The following is a 21,217-nucleotide window of genomic DNA, read 5'->3' on the forward strand; positions in this document are numbered from 1 at the left end:
TACACACAGCGTATCATATTTCACAAACCAAGCATTCAAGTACCGTTATAGAAGGTAAAGTAAAAGCCCAAACCAGTTCGTACATCCATACCTGTATATCGTAAAATACGGTATAACCCAGCCGTGGTTGATTTCATAGAATTACATACATTTAGAATTGGATTATAAAAGTTCCATGTTTCATTCTGTTAAGTCCATGCAAGGAGTCTGCCTATATCACATGCCATATAGAAATGCTGGAAGTTATACTCTAACCAGACAAGGGCTTTAACTTCACCCTGCCATTAACATGCCATAGGGACATTCATAGAAAGTTAGCAAGTGCCACCAGAGTAAGATATGTGATTGAATTCTCCATTAGTCTGCGTCAGTACAAGCTAGATGTGAAGTGTAGAGGTGCTTTACATCCCCTCAGGAATATAGCACAAGGTTAACACGCAAGCACGCACACACACACACATCAAACACACCACATGCACGCACACACACGCACACACACACACACACACACACACACACACACACACACACACACATCAAACACACCACACGCACGCACACACACACACACACACAGACATACACACACACACCAGACACACCACATACACACACACCACACACACACACACATGAGAGAAATAATGTCAAGTTTAGCTGAGCTAAGGCATAGCCCAGGGCGATGTTATTCACACACACTGTAAAATATCCTACAGAGGACTTACCATGTTAAGCTAATGTGTTTGTCAGATCTAAAATATGGGTCAACATGAATGAGAAGCTTTTAAGTTTTCCCCAGACAATGAAGCCATAATATAGGAAGTCCCCTTGTGTTTCTGATATTCTCTGTACAGCACTTCACTTGTCATAGATTCTATACACAAGATATCAGGGAGTTGCCTGTGCATGAGTTAACGTTTAAGGTTGACTAGAGAGCAGAAGACACACACACACACACATCCCCTACATACTATGCTTCTACATGTGGCTGTGTTTATTGTGGGTGTGTGGTGTGTGCTTAGTTTGAGGACCGTGCTGTGTCTTTAAATTGTCTGGTTTGTTTGTGGCTACAGAGACTGATGTGCAATATGGATGACGTGTGGAGGGCAGGCTCGGCCAGAGCTCAGGGTCCATGTAAGCTGACAGTCACACATTATAGTTGGGCTGCCTCCGTCCTGCCTGCTCCCAGCCTGCTGCCTGCCTCCCTCCTGCCTGCTCCCAGCCTGCTGCCTGCCTGCCTCCCTCCTGCCTGTTCCAGCCTGCTGCCTGCCTCTCTCCTGCCTGCTCCCAGCCTTCTGCCTACCTTCCTCCTGCCTGCTCCCAGCCTGCTGCCTGCCTCCCTCCTGCCTGCTCCCAGCCTGCTGCCTGCCTCCTAAGGTCAACAACATCCCCATGTATAGTCACAGCTCTCTGGGAGCTGGGTTAACTAACAGAGCTCAGGGAATGGACCTCCTGCTGAATGAGTTGATGTTGCTGCTGTGGCTGTGTACACACACACACACACACACACACACACACACACATACAACCGTGCACACACACACACAAGATAATGATGCTTCTGTGCTGTCTCCATCCCTTACTCCTAAAGGCCCAGATTGGTGGGTTTGTCCTACCAGAAGCAGAAATGTTGCTGTGTGTCACTGTAATTGACTGAAGGTGTGTCCTTAACCTTCAGTGATTGTGTGACTGTACCCTTCTATTGTTGGTGGTGGCCTTTGATGGTTGGCAGGCATTCACTCTGGGTGTGTTAAATCAGCCCAAACAACAGACAGCCATGGCTGTGTTGGAGTGAATTAAATCTAAATTCATCATGAACACTCGTCTTTCCCTCTCCCTCAGCTACCTTTGGAACAGTTGACATTTAAGGAGTAGTTTTTCTCTTCTGTGATGGAGAGGGGAGAAAAGTGAAAGGTGATGAATAATACATTGTCCCTCTCCTCCTCTGTTCCTCCTCCTCCTCCTCCTCCTACTCCTCCTCCGCTGTTCCCGTGAAGCAGTGTGAGGTGGGAGACGTTGATGGCAGTGTGTCAGTCTGGCGGTGACACACAGAGCTTGTTATTTGTAAGTGTGTCCGGTCGGTCACTAGGCTCCCCATTGTTTAACCCCAAACAAAAGACAAAAGCTACCGCCACAGAGACCCTCTTCTCCACTGCACAGTGGAGTTACTTCATCAAGCCCTAGGGAAGGCTCTACTCTGAAGAGTGTTCTCTAAGAGAGAGAGAGAGAGGGGGGAAATGGAGATGGAGAGATGGAGAGGGGGAATGAGAGAGAGAGAGAGAGAGAGAGGGAGGGAGGGAGGGAGGGAGGGAGAGAGGGAGGGAGGGAGAGAGAGAGAGAGAGAGAGGGGGAAATGGAGATGGAGAGATGGAAAGGGGGAGAGAGAGAGAGAGAGAGAGAGAGAGAGAGAGAGAGAGAGAGAGAGAGAGAGAGAGAGAGAGAGAGAGAGAGAGAGAGAGAGAGAGAGAGAGAGAGAGAGAGAGAGAGAGAGAGAGAGAGAGAGGGGGGAAATGGAGATGGAGAGATGGAGAGGGGGAATGAGAGAGAGAGAGAGAGGGAGGGAGGGAGGGAGGGAGGGAGGGAGGGAGGGAGGGAGAGAGAGAGAGAGGGGGAAATGGAGATGGAGAGATGGAAAGGGGGAAGGAGAGAGAGAGAGAGAGAGAGAGAGAGAGAGAGAGAGAGGGAGAGGGAGGGAGGGAGGGAGGGAGGGAGGGAGGGAGGGAGGGAGGGAGGGAGGGAGGGAGGGAGGGAGGGAGGGAGGGAGGGAGGGAGTCTGTGTTCATTCTGCCCCCAGGGAGAGACAGAGACTGCATTTTATGCCAAACTGCGACAGATATTCTGACATAAGAAATACATTCTTCCCTAAAATTATAAAACAATACAAAGAATTAGATAGCCTTAATGATGAAGACAAACTTGGGGACATACTTAGTTAAAAACCAAAATGCTGTGTTTTAGCAGCCACATTTGTGGCCTCCTGCCACAACCTGAGGGACAGCCAGTGACAAAGAAGTATATTGTGATTATTCATGTTCGCCTATTCTTTATCATTATTATTTTTACATGTTGTAATTGGTGTTCATATTCGTATCACTATCATTATTATTGCTTCATTACCAACAGTCTAGTATATTCCTGACTTTGACCATCGTCGCTATACTGTATGTTTACTTTGACAATGTAAGTGTTTACTTTCCATGTCAATAAAGTATACTAGAGAGAGAGAGAGAGAGACGGATGTCCCCTTTCCCCCTCTTTCTCATCATATCAGAACAACATGAGATTGAGAGAAAGGGCTCCTCCAGTCTGGAGTTGACTGAGCAGAGTTACTGTAGTGTTGTTGTGTTGCTGCGCTAATGATGATGATGTTTTCTCTGTGGAAGGTTAGAAAGTCAAGTGAACCATTGTACTGCTGTCTCCTATCCCCTGGCTGTTCTTCTCTCACATCTCACTAATTTTTCTCTTTTCAGACTCTCTGTTCTCTCTCATATAATGCGTTATCTCTCCACTTCTTTCTCCATCATTGTGACCTCTCTAGGGTGGGGTCATAGGATCAAATGTCAACAGTCCACTGCCTGGTCACTGCAAATCTCTCTTCACAACGAGCTACGATTAAACACTGTGATTAATATTGTCACAGTCTCTGTTCACTGGTTTCTCTCTGTGTGTGCGTGTGAGAGAGAGAGAGAGAGAGAGAGAGAGAGAGAGAGAGAGAGAGTTTCACTCCCGTTTATCTGTGCTCATCAATGTCCATGTCTCTCCTCCCTCTATCTCTGCTCTAATTGGAACATTTTCTCAACTTAATTGCAACTTTCTCCTTGGCATGCAAATGTTGTTCTCTGGCTCGCCTAGCCTGCCCCCTTTCCTGCTCCTCTCCTCTTTCCAATTAAGATCCAGACAGAGATAGGGCCGCTCAAAGGGAGCACGCTATGGAGGGCTGGGCCCACCACTGCCCCAGACAGGGGGATATTGAGTGGTTGTGACCCCAGCAGAGCACCACCTCGCTGGGCATCACACCCACGTATCTCCCCCTGTGAACTCTGTAGAGGTGGAGGTGTCCTTGATGAGAGCAGTCACTACAGAGCACCGCGGAACTGTGTGTGTGTGTGTGTGTGTGCGTGTGTGTGTGCGTGTGTGCGTGTGTGTGTGTGTGTGTGTGGATTTTTGGACACTGGCACAACTGAGGCACTTTATCAGCTGTTCTGATCAGATCTCCTCCCCATTGTTCGAGAAGCCAAGGGGAGGCATATTGTGTATGAGTGTGAATATTAATTTAGAGATTTTATCATCCAATATCATGCTTCGTCTGGCCTGCTCGTAGTGTCCAGAGCCAAGTCTCTATTTTATGGCAGTAAAACCAAAGGGCTGTATATTTGTGTAGTAGTTATCCATTATCAAGTTTTAACATAATTTAATAACCATATATTGTTGTGACTTATTTAGAGCAGAGAGATGGATTGCTGTTGATGTACTGAATGTTTCTGAATGGTGATTAACTGATATCACCAACACACACTCCTTCATCTTTAGTCTCTCACTCCTGTCCTCTCCTCTCTTCCTCCATCTCTCCCCCAGCTCCCTCAGTCCAGACACAGAAGACCCAGAAGATTCCTTTCAGAGGGAGGGGTTTGGACGCCAGAGCATGTCAGAGAAACGCACCAAACAGTTTGGCGACAATGCCAATCAGCTTGAGATCATCAAGACGCGCAAGTCCAAGAGCATGGACCTAGGTAATAACTACTGTGCAAGTCCAAGAGCACGGACCTAGGTAATAACTACTGTGCAAGTCCAAGAGCACGGACCTAGGTAATAACTACTGTGCAAGTCCAAGAGCATGGACCGAGGTAATAACTACTGCACAAGTCCAAGAGCATGGACCTAAGTAATAACTACTGTACAAGTGCAATAGAATGGACCTAGATAATAACTACTGCACAAGTCCAAGAGCATGGACCTAGGTAATAACTACTGCACAAGTCCAAGAGCATGGACCTAGGTAATAACTACTGCACAAGTCCAAGAGCATGGACCTAGGTAATAACTACTGCACAAGTGCAATAGAATGGACTTAGGTAATAACTACCGTACACTTTAAAGTGAATGGACCTATGTAATAAATACTTTACATGTCCAAGATAACGTTACACGTCCAAGATAATAGACCTAGGTAATAACTACTGTACAAGTCCAAGAGCATGGACCTAGGTAATAACTACTTTACAAGTCCAAGAGCATGGACCTAGGTAATAACTACTGTACAAGTCCAAGAGCATGGACCTAGGTAATAACTACTTTACAAGTCCAAGAGCATGGACCTAGGTAATAACTACTTTACAAGTCCAAGAGCATGGACCTAGGTAATAACTACTGTACAATTTGAAGAGCATGGACCTAGGTAATAACTACTGTAGGCACCTGGGCCCAGATTCTCAAAAATCTCTGCCATTTTATCCCTTAACTATAGACTTACTGTAAGAAGTAAGTTAAACAAAGTTGCTATTCTTCAAAAGAGTTCTTGGTAAATTTTATTGAGCTATTTGTTATGTTTCTCCTTAAGCAAAAAGTTAAGAAGAAATTAGATTCTTGAAAATAAAGTTCTTGGAAATGTTATTAATTCCAAGATGGTTAAACCCCTGTCTTAAACTCAGGGCAGTGAGAGAAAAAGTTCCTGAAAGCAATTAAACATGTTTAATTCACTCACAAACTTCATCTGAAAGTTTCAGTATTGATTCTTTTAAACCCAAGAATATGTTTTAGCACAGTAATTTCAGTAAGAGATATGCTAACATGAATGCTATTGCTAGCTAGATAGCTAGCTAAAACAATCAACAAGCATCTCAAGATTTGTAAGAAGATATTTGAGAAGTTTGTAAGAAAATCATAAAATCTTAAGGTATTATTGAGGAATTGCACTTACAAACTATCTTCTGAACTTCTTATTTTTCTTCTTAAGAAGCTTCTTAAGTTTTTCGTGATTGTGAATCTGGGCCCTGGTTGGTTAACACCAACACTCCAAACCCCTGGGTCCTCCATCAACCCCCCTTCCCCTCTTTCCTTTAACATGTGACATTGTAAACCTGTGCCCAGTAGCCCATTGTGAAACATGGGTAAATTATTTGCAGTGTGACTGTACAAAACCTTTTTTCCTAGCCCTTCGAGACTGATGGGAACAATTGTCCTGGAACATGACCATTAGGGTCAGAGTGCAGTTTTGGTGCTTTGTGAAAGATCCTGGGGATGGGAATAGACAGACAGGTGATGTGGGATGGAATGCTAGTCCTGACGAGAAACCTGCTGAGGAACACTTCAAGTCACTCCCCAAAGGACCATCTGGCTCTGTACCTCGCATCATTGAGTTATCATGACAGATAACAGACATTTTTATGTCTTTAGGTATCTAGAGCCTTGACCTGACAGGACTTTTATCCTCCAAGGACTGGCTTAGCAGTTTCCCTCAAACACTAAAAGGTATAAAAGGTCATCACAAACCCAGAATCCTCAAACAAAGACTTAGTATAAAAATATATAACAATCCCCTTTGGACGATGGATGGGTTTCACTGACTGATTAGCTATTATACAGCAAGATCCCCGATCATTGTTAAGGGCATTATGTTTTCAATATCAATGAAAGTTCAAATGATTGGAGGAAGTGTTTAGATCTGATGAGAAGTCCATAGGAAGCTAAACACCGTAACCTGAAGCTCCTATTTCTTAGTAGCTAAAGGTCTCATCATCAAAAAGCTTTTTAATTGTGCCACTAAGTGCTGTCAGCAATTCATGTTTTTTTCTCTCTAATGTGAATTTGACGAGTGAGGAAAAAGCTAGATCACTTATCGAAAGCTTTATGCTAGCTGTTGTTGAATAGACAGTTTTACTTTGCAAATAACAGCTAATGCCTCCAAGCATCACTGGGAGCATTAAGATGGGCTTGTCAGTGATAGATTATCAAAACTCAGGAACCCATCGGGCACATCATGAGGAATCAGATGAGGCACCGGAATATGACCGGGCATAACCGCATGTCAGAAATGAGCGGAACATTCCCTCGCCTTCGGGATCTCAAGCGCTTCTCAAACCTGACAAATCACCCCTTGCGTAGTTCTTAGCATGTTTAACAAAGCTATTTCTCCACAGAAACTGTTTTCTTTGAAATATTTCGAAGTAGGGTGGTTTTCTCTCCTCTTTAATCTCGTTTCAGGAGCTCTGTGCCAAATCAGATCAGCGTCAACTGCTAACGTTTCATGACCTTCATGACCCATCTCCATAAATATGTGCTAAACACTAAGCTGCCCAGACACCTGAAGGTTTTTATTCCATTTAGATTTGGAACAAGATTGAGAGGAGGAGAAAATAAGGGGCTGAATACTGCACACCTCTCTGTGGCTGGGAGGAATATGCTAACACATTATACCCAGTCAGCCTGAATAATCCAGTGATCGACAGAACTGCATGGTGTTTTAATATCTCTCCACTTCTGATTGTTATTCCAAAAGCTCTTCAATAGTCTTTCTCTTCCTCCCTTTTCACAGTGATAATATGCATGTTGGCTGACTAGGCTAGCCTTGGAGACTGGCCACAGTAACACAAAGACTAATTCAAATCCTTTTCACACTAGTTGCTGGAACCGTATCAGAGCCAGTATGGTTCTGGTTGCCACGATAGTGTGAAAAGGGTACTAGAGATGCTCTGGAATGGTGTTCTGATTTGGAATGTGGAATGTGGGCACTAACTAACCAATCACACTTGTTTATGCCTCTTTAACAGTATCAGACGAGTTTAACCCCCACCTCACCCCCAGCACAGAAAACATGGAAGGTAAGCACTAACCACCAATCAGGGCGTATTGTTCATCACCACCGCCACTGAACCGGCTAATCGCACAGCACTTTGGAATAACAAGCTCATCTCTGATTGGCTCATCTTTTTGAGTTGGGGTCAGATGTCAAGAGAAGGGTTTGGGAAAGGGGCGGTATTCTTATTGACCCCTTTGCCATCTCATAAAGGGTAACTTTTGTTTTTCTCTTTGCGCTTTGTCTGATTATTCCTCGGCCAGAGAAATGGAAGGATATTTATGATGCCATTTGAGGTAATTGCAGTGAGCACAAAAAGGGTTTTCATATTTTGTAGGGAGAGAAAAAGAAAGTGGCATGGTGTTGAATAGAGGTTTGGCAGCAGTTGTCTGAAACGTTGCCACCATGCTTGTTCTGTAGTGAATATGATAGAAGAAAACATTCATTATGCTGAAAGGTGTAGGGGTAGGGTTGTGAGGAGTGAGGCAATGTAGTCCCATTTGAAATAGAGATGCTCAATGCCAGTTGGCCTCTTTAGCTGAATGGAATTAATCCATCAATGACAAGCCAGTGTGTTCTCACCTTCCATTAGAACGGGTCTAGTACAACGTGTGTACTCACCAGGCACAGAATGTGTTGAGAGCTGAACAATGCAAACAGCACTTTTACTAAACAGCAGCCAAAATCTATTCTTTCTCCTACCTATTGCACATTAGTGATTCACTGAATGAGCAGGACAGGATCACAGCCTAACTACAGGTAATCTATACTGAACAAAAATATAAATGCAACATGTAAAGTATTGGTCCCATGTTTCATGAGCTGAAATAAAAGTTCACATACATTTTCCAAGATATGCTTATTTCTCTCCAATTTTGTGCATAAAGATGTTTACATCTGTGTTAGTGAGCATTTTTCCTTTGTCAAGACAATCCATCCAACTAACATGTGTGGCATATGAAGTAGCTGATTAACCAGCATTGTCATTACACATGTGCACCTTGTGCTGGGGACAATTAAAGGCTACTCAAATGTCCAGTTTTGTCACACAACACGATGCCATAGATGTCTCGAGTTTTGAAGAAGCGTGCAATTGGCATGCTGACTGCAGGAACTTCCACCAGAGCTGTTGCCAGATAATTGCATGTTCATTTCTCTACCATAAGCCACCTACAGCGTTGTTTTTGAGAATTTGGCAGTACATCCAACCGGCTTTACAACTGCAGACCATGTGTGACCATGCCAGCCCAGGACCTCTACATCCGGCTTCTTCAAAACTCATTCAGATTGGCTGGGCCTGGCTCCCCAGTGGGTGGGCTTGGCTCCCAAGTGGGTGGGCCTATGCCCACCCATGGCTGCTCCCCTGCCCAGTCATGTAAAATCCATAGATTAGGGCCTGGAATTGATTTCAATCGACTGATTTCCTTATATGAACTGTAACTCAGTAAAATTGTTGAAACTGTTGCATGTTGCGTTTTATATTTTTGTTCAGTATATAACCCAGCTATTTTGACGTATTGCTCTCATGTCCATAGAAATAGAACACATTCTAGTTCTGTGCTCGCGTCACCACCACCACCACCACCACCAGCACCCCCAATGTCATGGCTACTTAGACAAACAATGACAATGCCTCTGATTGAGATGTTGAGACACATTAATGATAATGGGGTGACATTATGTTACATGTAGAACAGTGTGGATTGGAGGATATAGGACGTCCTCTGGTCCTCCTAATGAACCAAGGTTGTGTCCCAAATGGCACCCTATTCCCTATTTAGTGTACTACTACTTTTATAGGGCTCAGGTCAAAAGTAGTGCACTATATAGGGAATATGGTGGCATTTGAGACATGGCCCAGGAGTTGGCAGAGACAAGGAGCCTGGTCGACCCAGGGCCGCATCTCTTCCTCAGGGATACCAGGACATGGCCCCGCCACGCCACCCTGGGACTATTTTTAGCTTAATTACCCTTTTAACGCTGCGCTTTAAACCCTCCACACACTGAATACATTAGGCATAATGGAGCCCCCGTCCTCCCTGTCCTCCCCGTCCATACAAAAATCTTTACATGCAAAGATGAAGTGGTTGTGAATAATGGTGGTGGGAGCATTGCTCCTTGGCTGCTTTCCAAATGGCACCATGCTCCCTATATAATGCACTCCTTTTGACCAGAGCCCTATAGGGCTTGGTCAAAATGTGTGCACTAAATAGGGAATTATTGTGCCATTTTGGACGCAGCCATTGTAATTATACTATGGGGCTGCTGGAGCTACTACTGTAATAATCACTAGTGATTTATTCATATAGTTTGCAATACCTCCCTTTAACGCTTAATGATCATCATTTCTCTTCTCCAATTAAATGTCCTCCTGGTTGCCTTTGGTTTCGTCTTATTACTGTAAGAATATATTGCACATTCATCTTGGTCACTAATATTTGCTGGTGCGTTTTGGCATTTTTTTTGTGTGTGTGTCGCATATTTATGCTTCCCCCTATTTCTTCTCTGAGCGTGCGGTGAGTGTCATACCTGTGTCGGTTTGCGATAGGGAACATGTATTATTTCTTCCCCAATGAGCAGAAGACGTGGCAGCGTGGGTTGGTTGTGTGATAGGACCTGGCATATTGAGAGCTGTCAGTCAAAATGTCCCTGGAGAGGTTCTGAGAGATTCAGATGAAAACAAAGGCAAAAGCACGGACCAATCAGAGGCCTCTGTGCCATTCCCAGACAGAAACCCTACACACCGATCTAGCCTGATTCCGAATACGAAAGGGTGATAATTCCCAGATTCGGAGAATGGCAGATGAGAGAGAGCGGCAGATGCCATTTGTGTTTCCATAAACTGTTGTATCCGTCCGTGGGTTTATCACCCACAATCCTATTGTGTCAAACATGCACCCGCCCAGCTTCGGTGTGTGCTCTATTCTGTTTGTCTGGATTTATGCATAAGCTTCCAAAGCCTCACATTTACATGGCATTTGGAGTATGTTGATTAAGGCACATCCTCCAGCATATGGAGAATTATGCCACGTCCTTACCGGGGGCTGCAATTTCCTGTTATTCATGTTTTTTATGTCCGTCTATCCTCCCATGTCCTTAATCTGACACAAGTGGTTCTTTTGAGAAATGAATCCAGATGATTTCCCCTTCCACCCAGGTGGTACAATAAGATGAGCAAATCTCCTTCATTGTCATATAAAATGAAGTCAGTAATCAGAGATGTGCCTTGCTTTCCTGAGGAACAACACAGTTAAATGTCTGTCCAGTTCCCCGGTGGTGCTTCACAAGGGTACCTGTAACCCTGCTGACATTTCAAACACACTGTAAAGTTCTGTTTTACTGTCTCCGTCAGCTGGAAGATGTGGATCCACTTACTGGTGATGTTGCATCATGCAATTGCTTTTCCTTTAAGCATGCATCTGAGTGGTTAGCAGTGTGGCCCTCTGGTGAACCTACTCGCACTGGTCCAAAGTAGTGCACTATATAGGGAATATGGTGCCATTTGGGACACTTCCAGGTATCTGTGTAGTTGGTTGCGTGGTCCTCGGGTGCCTGCTGGGAACAGGAGTCTTTATTAGCTGTGACAGGGTTATTATGGAGAGCTGTGTACAGGCCTCAGTTTATACATACAGTAACAGCTAACGACTGACCTCGGTACAGCCAGACGGGGGAGTAGTGACCCATGGACCAGTGGATCCAAGCAGCGCTGAGAGACAGGATACACACATCTTGTCACAGTAAGGTCAGAGGTTAGTGGCTTGGATGACCAGACCATCTGTGATTAAGTTTCTTCCCCTAGTCTAAAAAAACATGGTCTAGGATTCCTCCCAAATGGCGTCCGATTCCTTATATGCTGTGAAGTGTACTAATTTTGACCTGGGCCAATCGGAAAAGTAGAATAGCATTGAACTTTATTGTCCATCCAGGATGGACATTTTTCTTTGGCATCACCTTCCAGTAGAAAAGCAAAATAGTACACTAAATATGGAATAGGTTGCCATTTGGGATGCATCCCTAGACTGGTGAGAAGAGTCATCCTTGATCAACAGAATTCCTTTTCCCACAGTCACTTCTGTAAGAAGCAGATTGGGATGTCACTTTGATATAGAAGCGTTTGGCACGGTTCTCGGCTAATCACAAACGTAGCCACGGCAGGTTTACTTGGCTAAAGGACCAAGTAGAGATTAGCAGCCTGGCGCTTTCAGGCAGTAGAAGACGGGCGTCTGAAGCTGCTACTGCTTGTGAAATGATGATAACAGTAGCAGGCAACACATGGGTTACTGTCCTGGGCTGGCATGTTGCCTTCTATATCGCCTGGAGTCCATTAGACTTCCTCTCCTTCTCCCGATCTCCCCACTCATATCACCTGTAATTACTTCACAACCAACCACTCTACTCCTCTCTGACTTTTCAGAGGGGGTATTCATTCCATAAGAGGGAGAAGGAAATAGATTCGTAATTGTTTTCTTTCTCTGATGGGGGTTTATTTTCTTATCCCTAATCTGTGTTTGGCTCCGTGTCTGTTCATCCACAGATCCGCTGTGAGAGCTCAGCAGCAATAGTCCACGCTCCGTTTAGGGCCCCGAAAACAAGTCAGGGGTGTTATTGATGACTGAAGGAAACGTGGGGGGGCAGAAGGCCGAAACGAGACCACATGGTAGCTACGGGCCTCCATAGGTTTGGGGGAGGGGGGGAGGGACTGGCTGACTGACTGGCTGGCTTGGTGTTTACATGAGGCGAAGCTGCATGGAACCTGGCAACACATTCTATGTGTGTTTTGGACCTGAGGGGTCTAAAGAGACAATGCGGGTCTGTGGGCCTCATTCCCATATGCACAGTCCTTAGAGAGTCCTCAGCTTCCACTGAACAGTGGTCAAAACCCAGACAGGACTAATTAAATCAAAAGTTTATCAACTATCTATTAACTGTTTCCCTTTTCAAAGTTTCTTACTAACACGCTGGTAAGAAGCAGATTTAAAATCTATTCTGTTTTGTGGGAAGGTGGTTGTTATTGGTTAATACAGCACAATGAAGAATAAGTGAATGGATGGGGACAGAAAATCAAAATGTCTGCTTGTTTAACATGGCTATCTGGTGGGGCCAGAGCTCAGGGGAACTGACTGACGCCGCCTGACAAAATTAAATACCAATACCCCTAGTCTCGCTCCACTTCCATACCTTAAACAAACGCACAGCAGCCATTGGAAAACAAATGATGGCTGTCTCAAGGTTTCTTCCAGAGGTAGATAAGAGGTTGCTGTCCAACACTCAATCTGCTATCCATCTACAGATCTGGCGTCTTACAAGCATACCTATCAGTACATCTAGTGCTAATGTCAACAGTTTTCTAAGTGGTGGTTATACCTGACAGGAACAGCAAACAAAAGAACGTTTTCATATTGTGCCATACATACAATCTCCTTTTAGAGTTACTGACAACAGACGCCCGTCTTTATTTATCATTTGCATGTTAATTACATGCATTTTGCATGAACGGGATCCATTATAAGGCATATTTCAATGAAATGAGTTGTCACGGGGCCACCCGTTTTGTGCCATCAGTAAATTTGTTCTGTACACTGTGAAGTCATACTTCTCTCACATCTTCTTCTTTCTTTGTGGTGTGTGGTGTGGGTGAGGGTGAGGGTGAGGTAGGCTACTTGTCTTGACAGGAGTTTGTAAAGATTCCATACATGTGTATCTCTACTAGATCTAACAGGTGGCTGGTGTTGGCAACAGTTTGGGAAATCTCTGTGTTGTAAAAGCCCCACCTGGCTATAGCTTGCATTCTCTCTATACATGAGCAATCCCATTTTGGGTGTGGTGTGTGACCCTGCGTTAATATTCTGTTATCCACCATCTGCACAACCTTAATCTTCTCGTTTTGAAGTGAGGCTGTTTGTGTCCTTTAAAAGCCTCGTTGCGAAGGGCTTTAAAAAAAAAAAAACGGATTAGACGCATGAAAGGCCATCCCGTGGAAGGTTCAGAGTAGTGACATCGAGGAGGCCACGGCAGTAGGATGTGAATGGGCTGTGTTTAGTCTACAATACTTCTGATTATCCTACTGTTTTCTAACGCGTTCTCCCTCCTCCCCTGTAACTCTGCATCCCATCCTCACTTCCACCCCTATCTTTCCCCGGTTCTGCTCTAGATCAGAGTAATGTTATGTTGATCTAGTTTCTGTTCTGTTAACCATGGCTGCTCACTCTTGCCTACAGTACTGTACACACTTTAGTATATAGACATTTGGAAGCTCGCTGGGTTTTGAAAATGTAGTCCGTTTACACGCACGCATTTCAGGCACATTACACAGTCTGAGAAACTTTGTCAAACATTGTTGAAATGAGAACAAGGGTTTACTCTGTTTGCTCTTTGTCTTGCTCCTACAAAGATAGATAGATATGCCCTCATAATGTTTCACACACTCCAATTCATCATTTATTTTCCAGATGAATTCCCACAGACTATAGCCCGTCCTTCTTCTCCTATAGTGAATTACACGCCAAGTGGAGGGTTTTACATCATCTCATTTTCTTTCGGTCTTTGGAAACTAGGAAAACCTAAATGATTTATAGCAATCAGAGTTCAGCATAGAATATAACGTTTCAGGACATATTTTCAGGGTATGAATATCACACGTCATAAAATCTTTGTCTATTTCCTATATAGTGCACCACTTTTGACCAAAGACGTAGGGTATTAATAGGGTGCCATTTAGGACACTGCCAAACTCAATTGTTCTTGGACCTGTGTTCGGACTACTCCTTTATCAGACTCTTCGACAGGAGAAGCAGTAGGACCCTCCCTGGGCCTCAAGAAGTCCTATAAAGACTATATGGCACCCTATTAATACCCTACAGCTTTGGTCAAAAGTGGTGCACTATATAGGAAATAGACAAAGATTTTATGATGCATAGGAAGGCTTTATGAATGCTACATATCACCACTCTAAGTCAAGTGTTACCACTTCTCCTTCCTTCAGGCTCTTCGACAGGAGAAACAATTGGTCCCTCTCTGGGCCTGAAGAAGTCCAGCTCCCTGGAGAGCCTCCAGACTGCCGTTGCCGAGGTTACACTCAACGGGGAAATTAACCTCCACAGGCCACGCCCACGAATCATCAGGGGGCGGGGCTGCAACGAGAGCTTCCGGGCAGCCATCGACAAATCGTACGACAAGCCAGGAGTAATCGTTACTGCTATGGAAGAGTGTGACCTGAAGGGAATGGAGACATGTGAGTGTTAAGTGTTCAGACTGTAAGACCTCGGTTTTATAAAGCATAACTAATTTTGTGTATAGTTTATAGACCTCGGGTTTTATAAAGCATAACTCATTTTATGTGTAGTTTATAGACCTTGGTTTTATAAAGCATAACTCATTTTATGTGTAGTTTATAGACCTTGGTTCCATTAAGCAAACCTATGTAGTTTCTGTAGTTCATGGTCAGTGTTAAATAAAGTAACTGGCCGACAGTTCCAAAATGAGACACTTTGTATATAGAAGGAGGATCCACCCATATAATTAAGCAATAAGGCCTGAAGGGGTGTGGTATATGGTCAATATACCAAGGGCTGTTCTTACACACGACGCATCGCAGAGTGCCTAGATACAGCCCTTAGCCGTGGTATGTTGGCCATATACCACAAACCCCCAAGGTGCCTTATTGCTATTATAAACTGGTTACCAACATAATTAAAGCAGTAAAAATACATGTTTTATCACACCCGTGGTATACTGTTTGATATACCACGGCTGTCAGCCAACCAGCATTCAAGGCTTTAACCACCCAGTTTATAATTACATATAGAACATTTATTTGCTAATATCTCTATGGATCTACCCCTCACTCAAGTTCTGTAGGTTTTCTCTCATACATTACTTAGTGAGAGGCATGCAGAAAGGAATAAGCATCCAATCAGCATCTACATCAGAGCCCATAAATATGCATAGGGTTAGTGTAGAAGTGAATTGTTCGAGACTGCTTCTCCATGTCTTCCCTGAGGGCTCACAGCCATTTAAACTGCATTGTCATTTATTCCAACCAGACTACAAACAGAACAAGGAAAGCACTTCCATTGTTTGCCAACAGAACACACAAGTACTGCTTTTTTGCATCTTGGCTTATGGTCCTGGATGTTTTGTGTTGTAAGCTTTGATGTATGTACTTTTTTTTGTTCAATGTTGTGCCTATATTCAGAATACATTCTTTATTTTGGGATTCAATAGAAAAGTGTGTCATCATGTTCTCTAACGGTTCCTTTTATGGTTTTACTTTCTTAGTGTCATAACACATTGGTACAGGTAAATCTGTTTTATGTTGAGTAGAAACTGGATTTTGGGATTCTTTAGATACTCTGACTGTACTGCCAAATGTATTGACTAAAATTAAGACCAGAAATAATTGACATTCTCAAAGTATTACCTAGTCTCCCCCTTCCCTTTGACTGAGCACGTCAGTTGGCAGGTGTTTCTTGACACGAAGGCATTTGAGATAGAGGCAGGGAGGTGGTACATTCCTGAACAGGTAATACCCTGCAACGCCACCACAATAATCACCAGATATATTTTTCATTAATTCTCCATGAATAGATTCCATTAAAGCAACCTGGGGAAATTTGAAAAAGAGGGGAATAATTTGCATGGAATTATTTGCATCTCTTTGTTCTCATAAGCTCTGTCTGCAAACCGCTAAATGCTGTCTTATCTTGCCTCAGAAAAAAAAAAATGGGACAAACTCTACGATTTCCTCCTTCCTTTCCTCTGCCGAGGAATATTTTCTCTTCTCCCATGAAATTCAAATAACTCTGATTTTATATGATATTATATCATCACAGGGTTTAACCGTCAACGTTGACAGATAAGCTTTTCGCTTTTCCTACAACCAATACTTTTATTCACATGAAATGAGAACGTGGCGTCGCCTTCTGCAAATGTGTCCCCACAAGATATCCTACCGAGCTACTGCATTCCCTTATATACGTTATCAGGGGTTTAATGTTTCTAAACAGAGATTCTGAATTCAAATCCCCCTATATTGTGTATGTTGAAATGAGCCCAGCAATTTTACATTTCAGTCAGAACTCTCCTTCACACACACACACTGAAATGAATCTCCCTTTTCTCTATTGAAATGGAGAGATTTAATGATACACTTTGATTGTAGTGTCAAAACATTTGCTGTCTGCGGCGGGCACACAGATCGTTTTAATTGCCCCTATTCAGTTCACTTTTCTGTGGACTCCCTCCTTGCAATCTGAGCTTGGCAAGTACCTCAACTTTTATTTTCCGAGGCTTTTTGATTGAAACACCATAGATTTGTCTTGCTCGTTCCTGTCCGTCTTTGTGTGGCTAATGTGAAATGAAGTGTTCTATCATATTTAGACCTTCATCACGGTTGATTTCTCTCGTTCTCAATTTTTTGGCAACAGACTTTTAGTGGGCTGCTTGATAAAAACAAACCAAACACACACACACACACACAGCGTTTTACATTCCCCCAGGAGGGCCAGTAAGATTACAATCTTTAGTGTGTTATCAGTGACAGCGTCATTACGAGCATCTAACATTAGTGCTGTTGCTAATCTTAGCCGTAATGGCCGAGATGCAGCTCAGTTCTGAGATATGCCGCCTTTGCACTTAACGAGATGATAAGCACGCCTCAGTATGAGTGATAGAATTGATATCTGTCCAGACCCTGTTAGTCTTATCATATCCCAAAGTGGGGATAGGCAAAAAATGTTGTTTTTTTGCATAATTGAATAGGGCTTAAACCACGAGATTCAGCATGCTATTCTTGTCATACACCGCCTCATGGTGAGATTTCATTTCAGTAATTTCCTTTGAGATGGATGCAGAAAGCAACCGCTGATAACTCGACGGACCGAGAAGAAAACAAGTCCTTGGCGCCTTCATCCTTTGAAATGTGAACCAAGGCTGCGTTCCAAATGGCACCCTGTGGGTCCTGGTCAATTGTAGTGCACTGCATAGGGAATAGGCAATCATTTGGGATGCAGCCCTATACTTTTCAATCACCACAGCACAGTCTCATCTCATCTAGCTATGCTAAGAATCCATCAAGGACTTACCTATTTTATTTTCCTGATAAGAACCTTTCTTTTTTTCCCTGTCAAAGCCAGCCAATCAGGCAGTAATGTGCGAGACATTAATAAAGCTTAATCCCAGGGCCATCTACCTCACGCCTCATTGTGACGCATATACCACCGTAGGCATGCAGCCCATTGGAGGAGAACCCAGGCTATTTGCAATTAAGATCCCCATAGGCCTTCTCAGAGATTATTTAAATGTAAATTAGTGACAGATTAATTACAGACACGCTGCAGTGTAGTAGAAACCTTGAGTATAATCAACTCAGTTTCACTGAAGAGGGTTCATTTCAATATGGAGGTTTTCTTGGATGATGGAAATTCGAGACAGTACAGAAAACAGAGATACTGGCAATCTAGCTATATATATATATATATATATATATATATAATGCATGTACAGTGCATTCACAAAGTATTCAGGCCCCTTGACCTTTTCCACATTTTGTTACGATACAGCCTATTCTAAAATTTCCATCATCCTTGAGATGTTTTTACAACTTGATTTGAGTCCACTGTGGTAAATACATTTCATTGGACATGATTTGGAAAGGCACCCAAATGTCTAAACAAGGTCCCGCAGTTGACAGTTCATGACAGAGCAAAAAACAATCCATGAGGTCAAAGGAATTGTCTGTAGAGCTCTGAGACAGGATTGTGTCAAGGCACAGATGTGGGTAAGAGTACTAAAAATGTCTGCAGCATTGAAGGTCACCAAGAACACAGTGGCCTCCATCATTCTTAAATGGAAGAAGTTTCGAACCACCAAGATTCTTCCTAGAACTGGCCGCCCGGCCAAACTGAGCTCTTGGGGGAGACGGGACTTGGTCAGGGAGTTTACCAAGGACCTTATGGTCACTCTGACAGAGCTCCAGAGTTCCTCTGTGGAGATGGGACAACCTTCCAGAAGAACAATCATCTCTGCAGCACCCCACCAATCAGGCCTTGGTAGAGTGTCCAGACAGAAGCCACTCCTCAGTAAAATGCACATGACAGCCCGCTTGGAGTTTTGCCAAAAGGCATCTAAAGACTCTCAGCCCCTGAGAATCTCGATTCTCTGGCCTGATGAAACCAAGATAGAACTCTTCGACTCAATGCCAAGCGTTGCGTCTGGAGGAAACCTGGCACCAACAGTACGGTGAAGCATGGTGGTGGTAGCATCATGCTGTGGGGATGTTTTTCAGCGGCAGGGACTGGGAGACTAGTCAGGATCGAGGCAAAGATTAATGGAGCAAAGTACAGAGAGATATTTGATGAAAACCTGCTCCAGAGCGCTCAGGACCTCAGACTGGGGCGAAGGTTCACCTTCCTACAGGACAACGACCCTAAGCATACATTCAAGACAATGCATGAGGGGTTTCGGGACAGGTCTCTGAATGTCCTTGAGTGGCCCAGCCCGGACTTGAACCTGATCAAACATCTCTGGAGAGACCTGAAAATAGCTTTGCAGCAATGCTCCCCATCCAACCTGACAGAGCCTGAGAGGATGATTATTATTTTTTTTCACCTTTATTTATTTATTTATTCGTTCCAATCAGTGGCAGCAGAGAACTGGAAGGAAAGGCGGCCAAATTAGGCTTTGGGAATAACCAGTGAGATATACCTGCTCGAGCGCGTGCTACAGGTGGGTGTTGCTATGGTGACCAGTGAGCTGAGATAAGGCGTAGCTTAAACCTAGCAAAGACTTATAGATGACCTGGAGCCAGTGGGTTTGGCGACGAATTTGTAGCGAGGGCCAGCCGACGAGAGCATACAGGTCGCAGTGGTGGGTGGTATATGGGGCTTTGGTGACAAAACAGATGACATCCAGTTTGCTGAGTAGAGTGTTGGAGGCTATTTTGTAAATGACATCGCCGAAGTCGAGGATCGGTAGGATAGTCAGTTTGACGAGGGTATGAAGGTGAGTGAAGGAGGCTTTATTGCGAAATAGGAAGCTGATTCTTGATTAAATTTGGATTGGAGATGCTTAATATGAGTCTGGAAGGAGAGTTTACATACTAGCCAGACACCTAGGTATTTGTAGATGTCCACATATTCTAAGTCAGAACCTTTCAGAGTAGTGATGCTAGTCGGGCGGGTGTGGGCAGCGATCGGTTGAAAAGCATGCATTTAGTTTTGCTAGTATTTAAGAGCTGTTGGAGGCCACGGAAGGAGTGTTGTATGGCATTGAAGCTTGTTTGGAGGTTTGTTAACACAGTGTCCAAAGAAGGGCCAGATGTATACAAAAGGGTGTCGTCTGCGTAGAGGTGGATCAAGGAATCACCCGCATCAAGAGCGACATCGTTGATATATACAGAGAAAATAGTCGGCCCAAGAATTGAACCCTGTGGTACCCCCATAGAGATTGCCAGAGGTCCGGTCTTCGATGAAGACTGCTGCACAGTGCTGTGTTTTATCGATGGCAGTTAGGATATCGTTTAGTACCTTGAGCGTGGCTGAGGTACACCCGTGACCAGCTCGGGAACCGGATTGCACAGCAGAGAAGGTACAGTGGGATTTGAAATGGTCAGTGAAATGGTTGTTGATCTGCAGAGAAGAATGGGAGAAACTCCGCAAATACAGGTGTGCCAAGCTTGTAGTGTCATACCCAAGAAGACTCGAGGCTGTAATCGCTGCCAAAGGTGCTTCAACAAACCACTGATCTGAATACTTATGTAAATGTGATATATATTTTTTATATATTAGCTAACTTTTCTAAGAACCTGTTTTTGATTTGTCATTATGGGGTATTGTGTGGGAAAAAAACATTTGAATAAATTTTTGAATAAGGCTGTAAACTAACAAAATGTGGAAAAAGTTAAGGGGTTTGGATACTTAACGAAGGCACTGTATACTCAACAAAAATATAAACACAACATGTGAAGTGTGTGTCCCATGTTTCATGAGCTGAAATAAAATATCTCAGAATGTTCCGCACAAAAAGCTTATTTCTCTCAAATTTGTTTACATCCATGTTAGTGAGCATTTCTCCTTTGCCAAGATAATCCTTCCACCTGACAGGTGTGGCACATCAATAAAATTATTAAACGCCATGATCATTACAAAGGTGCACCTTGTGCTGGGGACAAGTACAGGCTGCTCTAAAATGTGCAGTTTTGACACACAACACAATGTCACAGATGTCTCAAGTTTGGAGGGAGTTGTCCACCAGTGCTCTTGCCAAGAAGTTGTTTTAGAGAGTTTGGCAGTACGTCCAAATGGGCTCACAACCGCATGTAACCGTGTAACCACGCCAGCCCAGGACCTCTACGTCCGGCTTCTTCACCTGCTGGATCTTCTGAGACCAACCACCCAGACAGCTGATGAAACTGAGGAGTATTTCTGT

At 43.8% G+C, this 21,217-nt stretch overlaps 1 protein-coding gene across 5 annotated transcripts in view; it reads left to right on the forward strand.

Annotated features, from left to right (window-relative positions):
• The window catches only part of LOC139420411 (partitioning defective 3 homolog), a 546,201-nt gene that overhangs the window by 360,811 nt on the left and 164,173 nt on the right, over positions 1 to 21,217 (forward strand). For 3 of the 5 annotated variants that reach the window (XM_071170488.1, XM_071170486.1, XM_071170490.1), the window contains 3 exons: positions 4,576 to 4,730; positions 7,767 to 7,817; positions 14,775 to 15,023. In XM_071170488.1, coding sequence (XP_071026589.1) covers positions 4,576 to 4,730; positions 7,767 to 7,817; positions 14,775 to 15,023 — 455 coding nt within the window. The remainder of the gene's footprint in view (positions 1 to 4,575; positions 4,731 to 7,766; positions 7,818 to 14,774; positions 15,024 to 21,217) is intronic. The other 2 variants (XM_071170491.1, XM_071170487.1) reach the window with 1 other exon arrangement.

This window comes from Oncorhynchus clarkii, chromosome 11 (assembly GCF_045791955.1).
Source record: "Oncorhynchus clarkii lewisi isolate Uvic-CL-2024 chromosome 11, UVic_Ocla_1.0, whole genome shotgun sequence".
NCBI classification, from domain to species: Eukaryota; Metazoa; Chordata; class Actinopteri; order Salmoniformes; family Salmonidae; genus Oncorhynchus; species Oncorhynchus clarkii.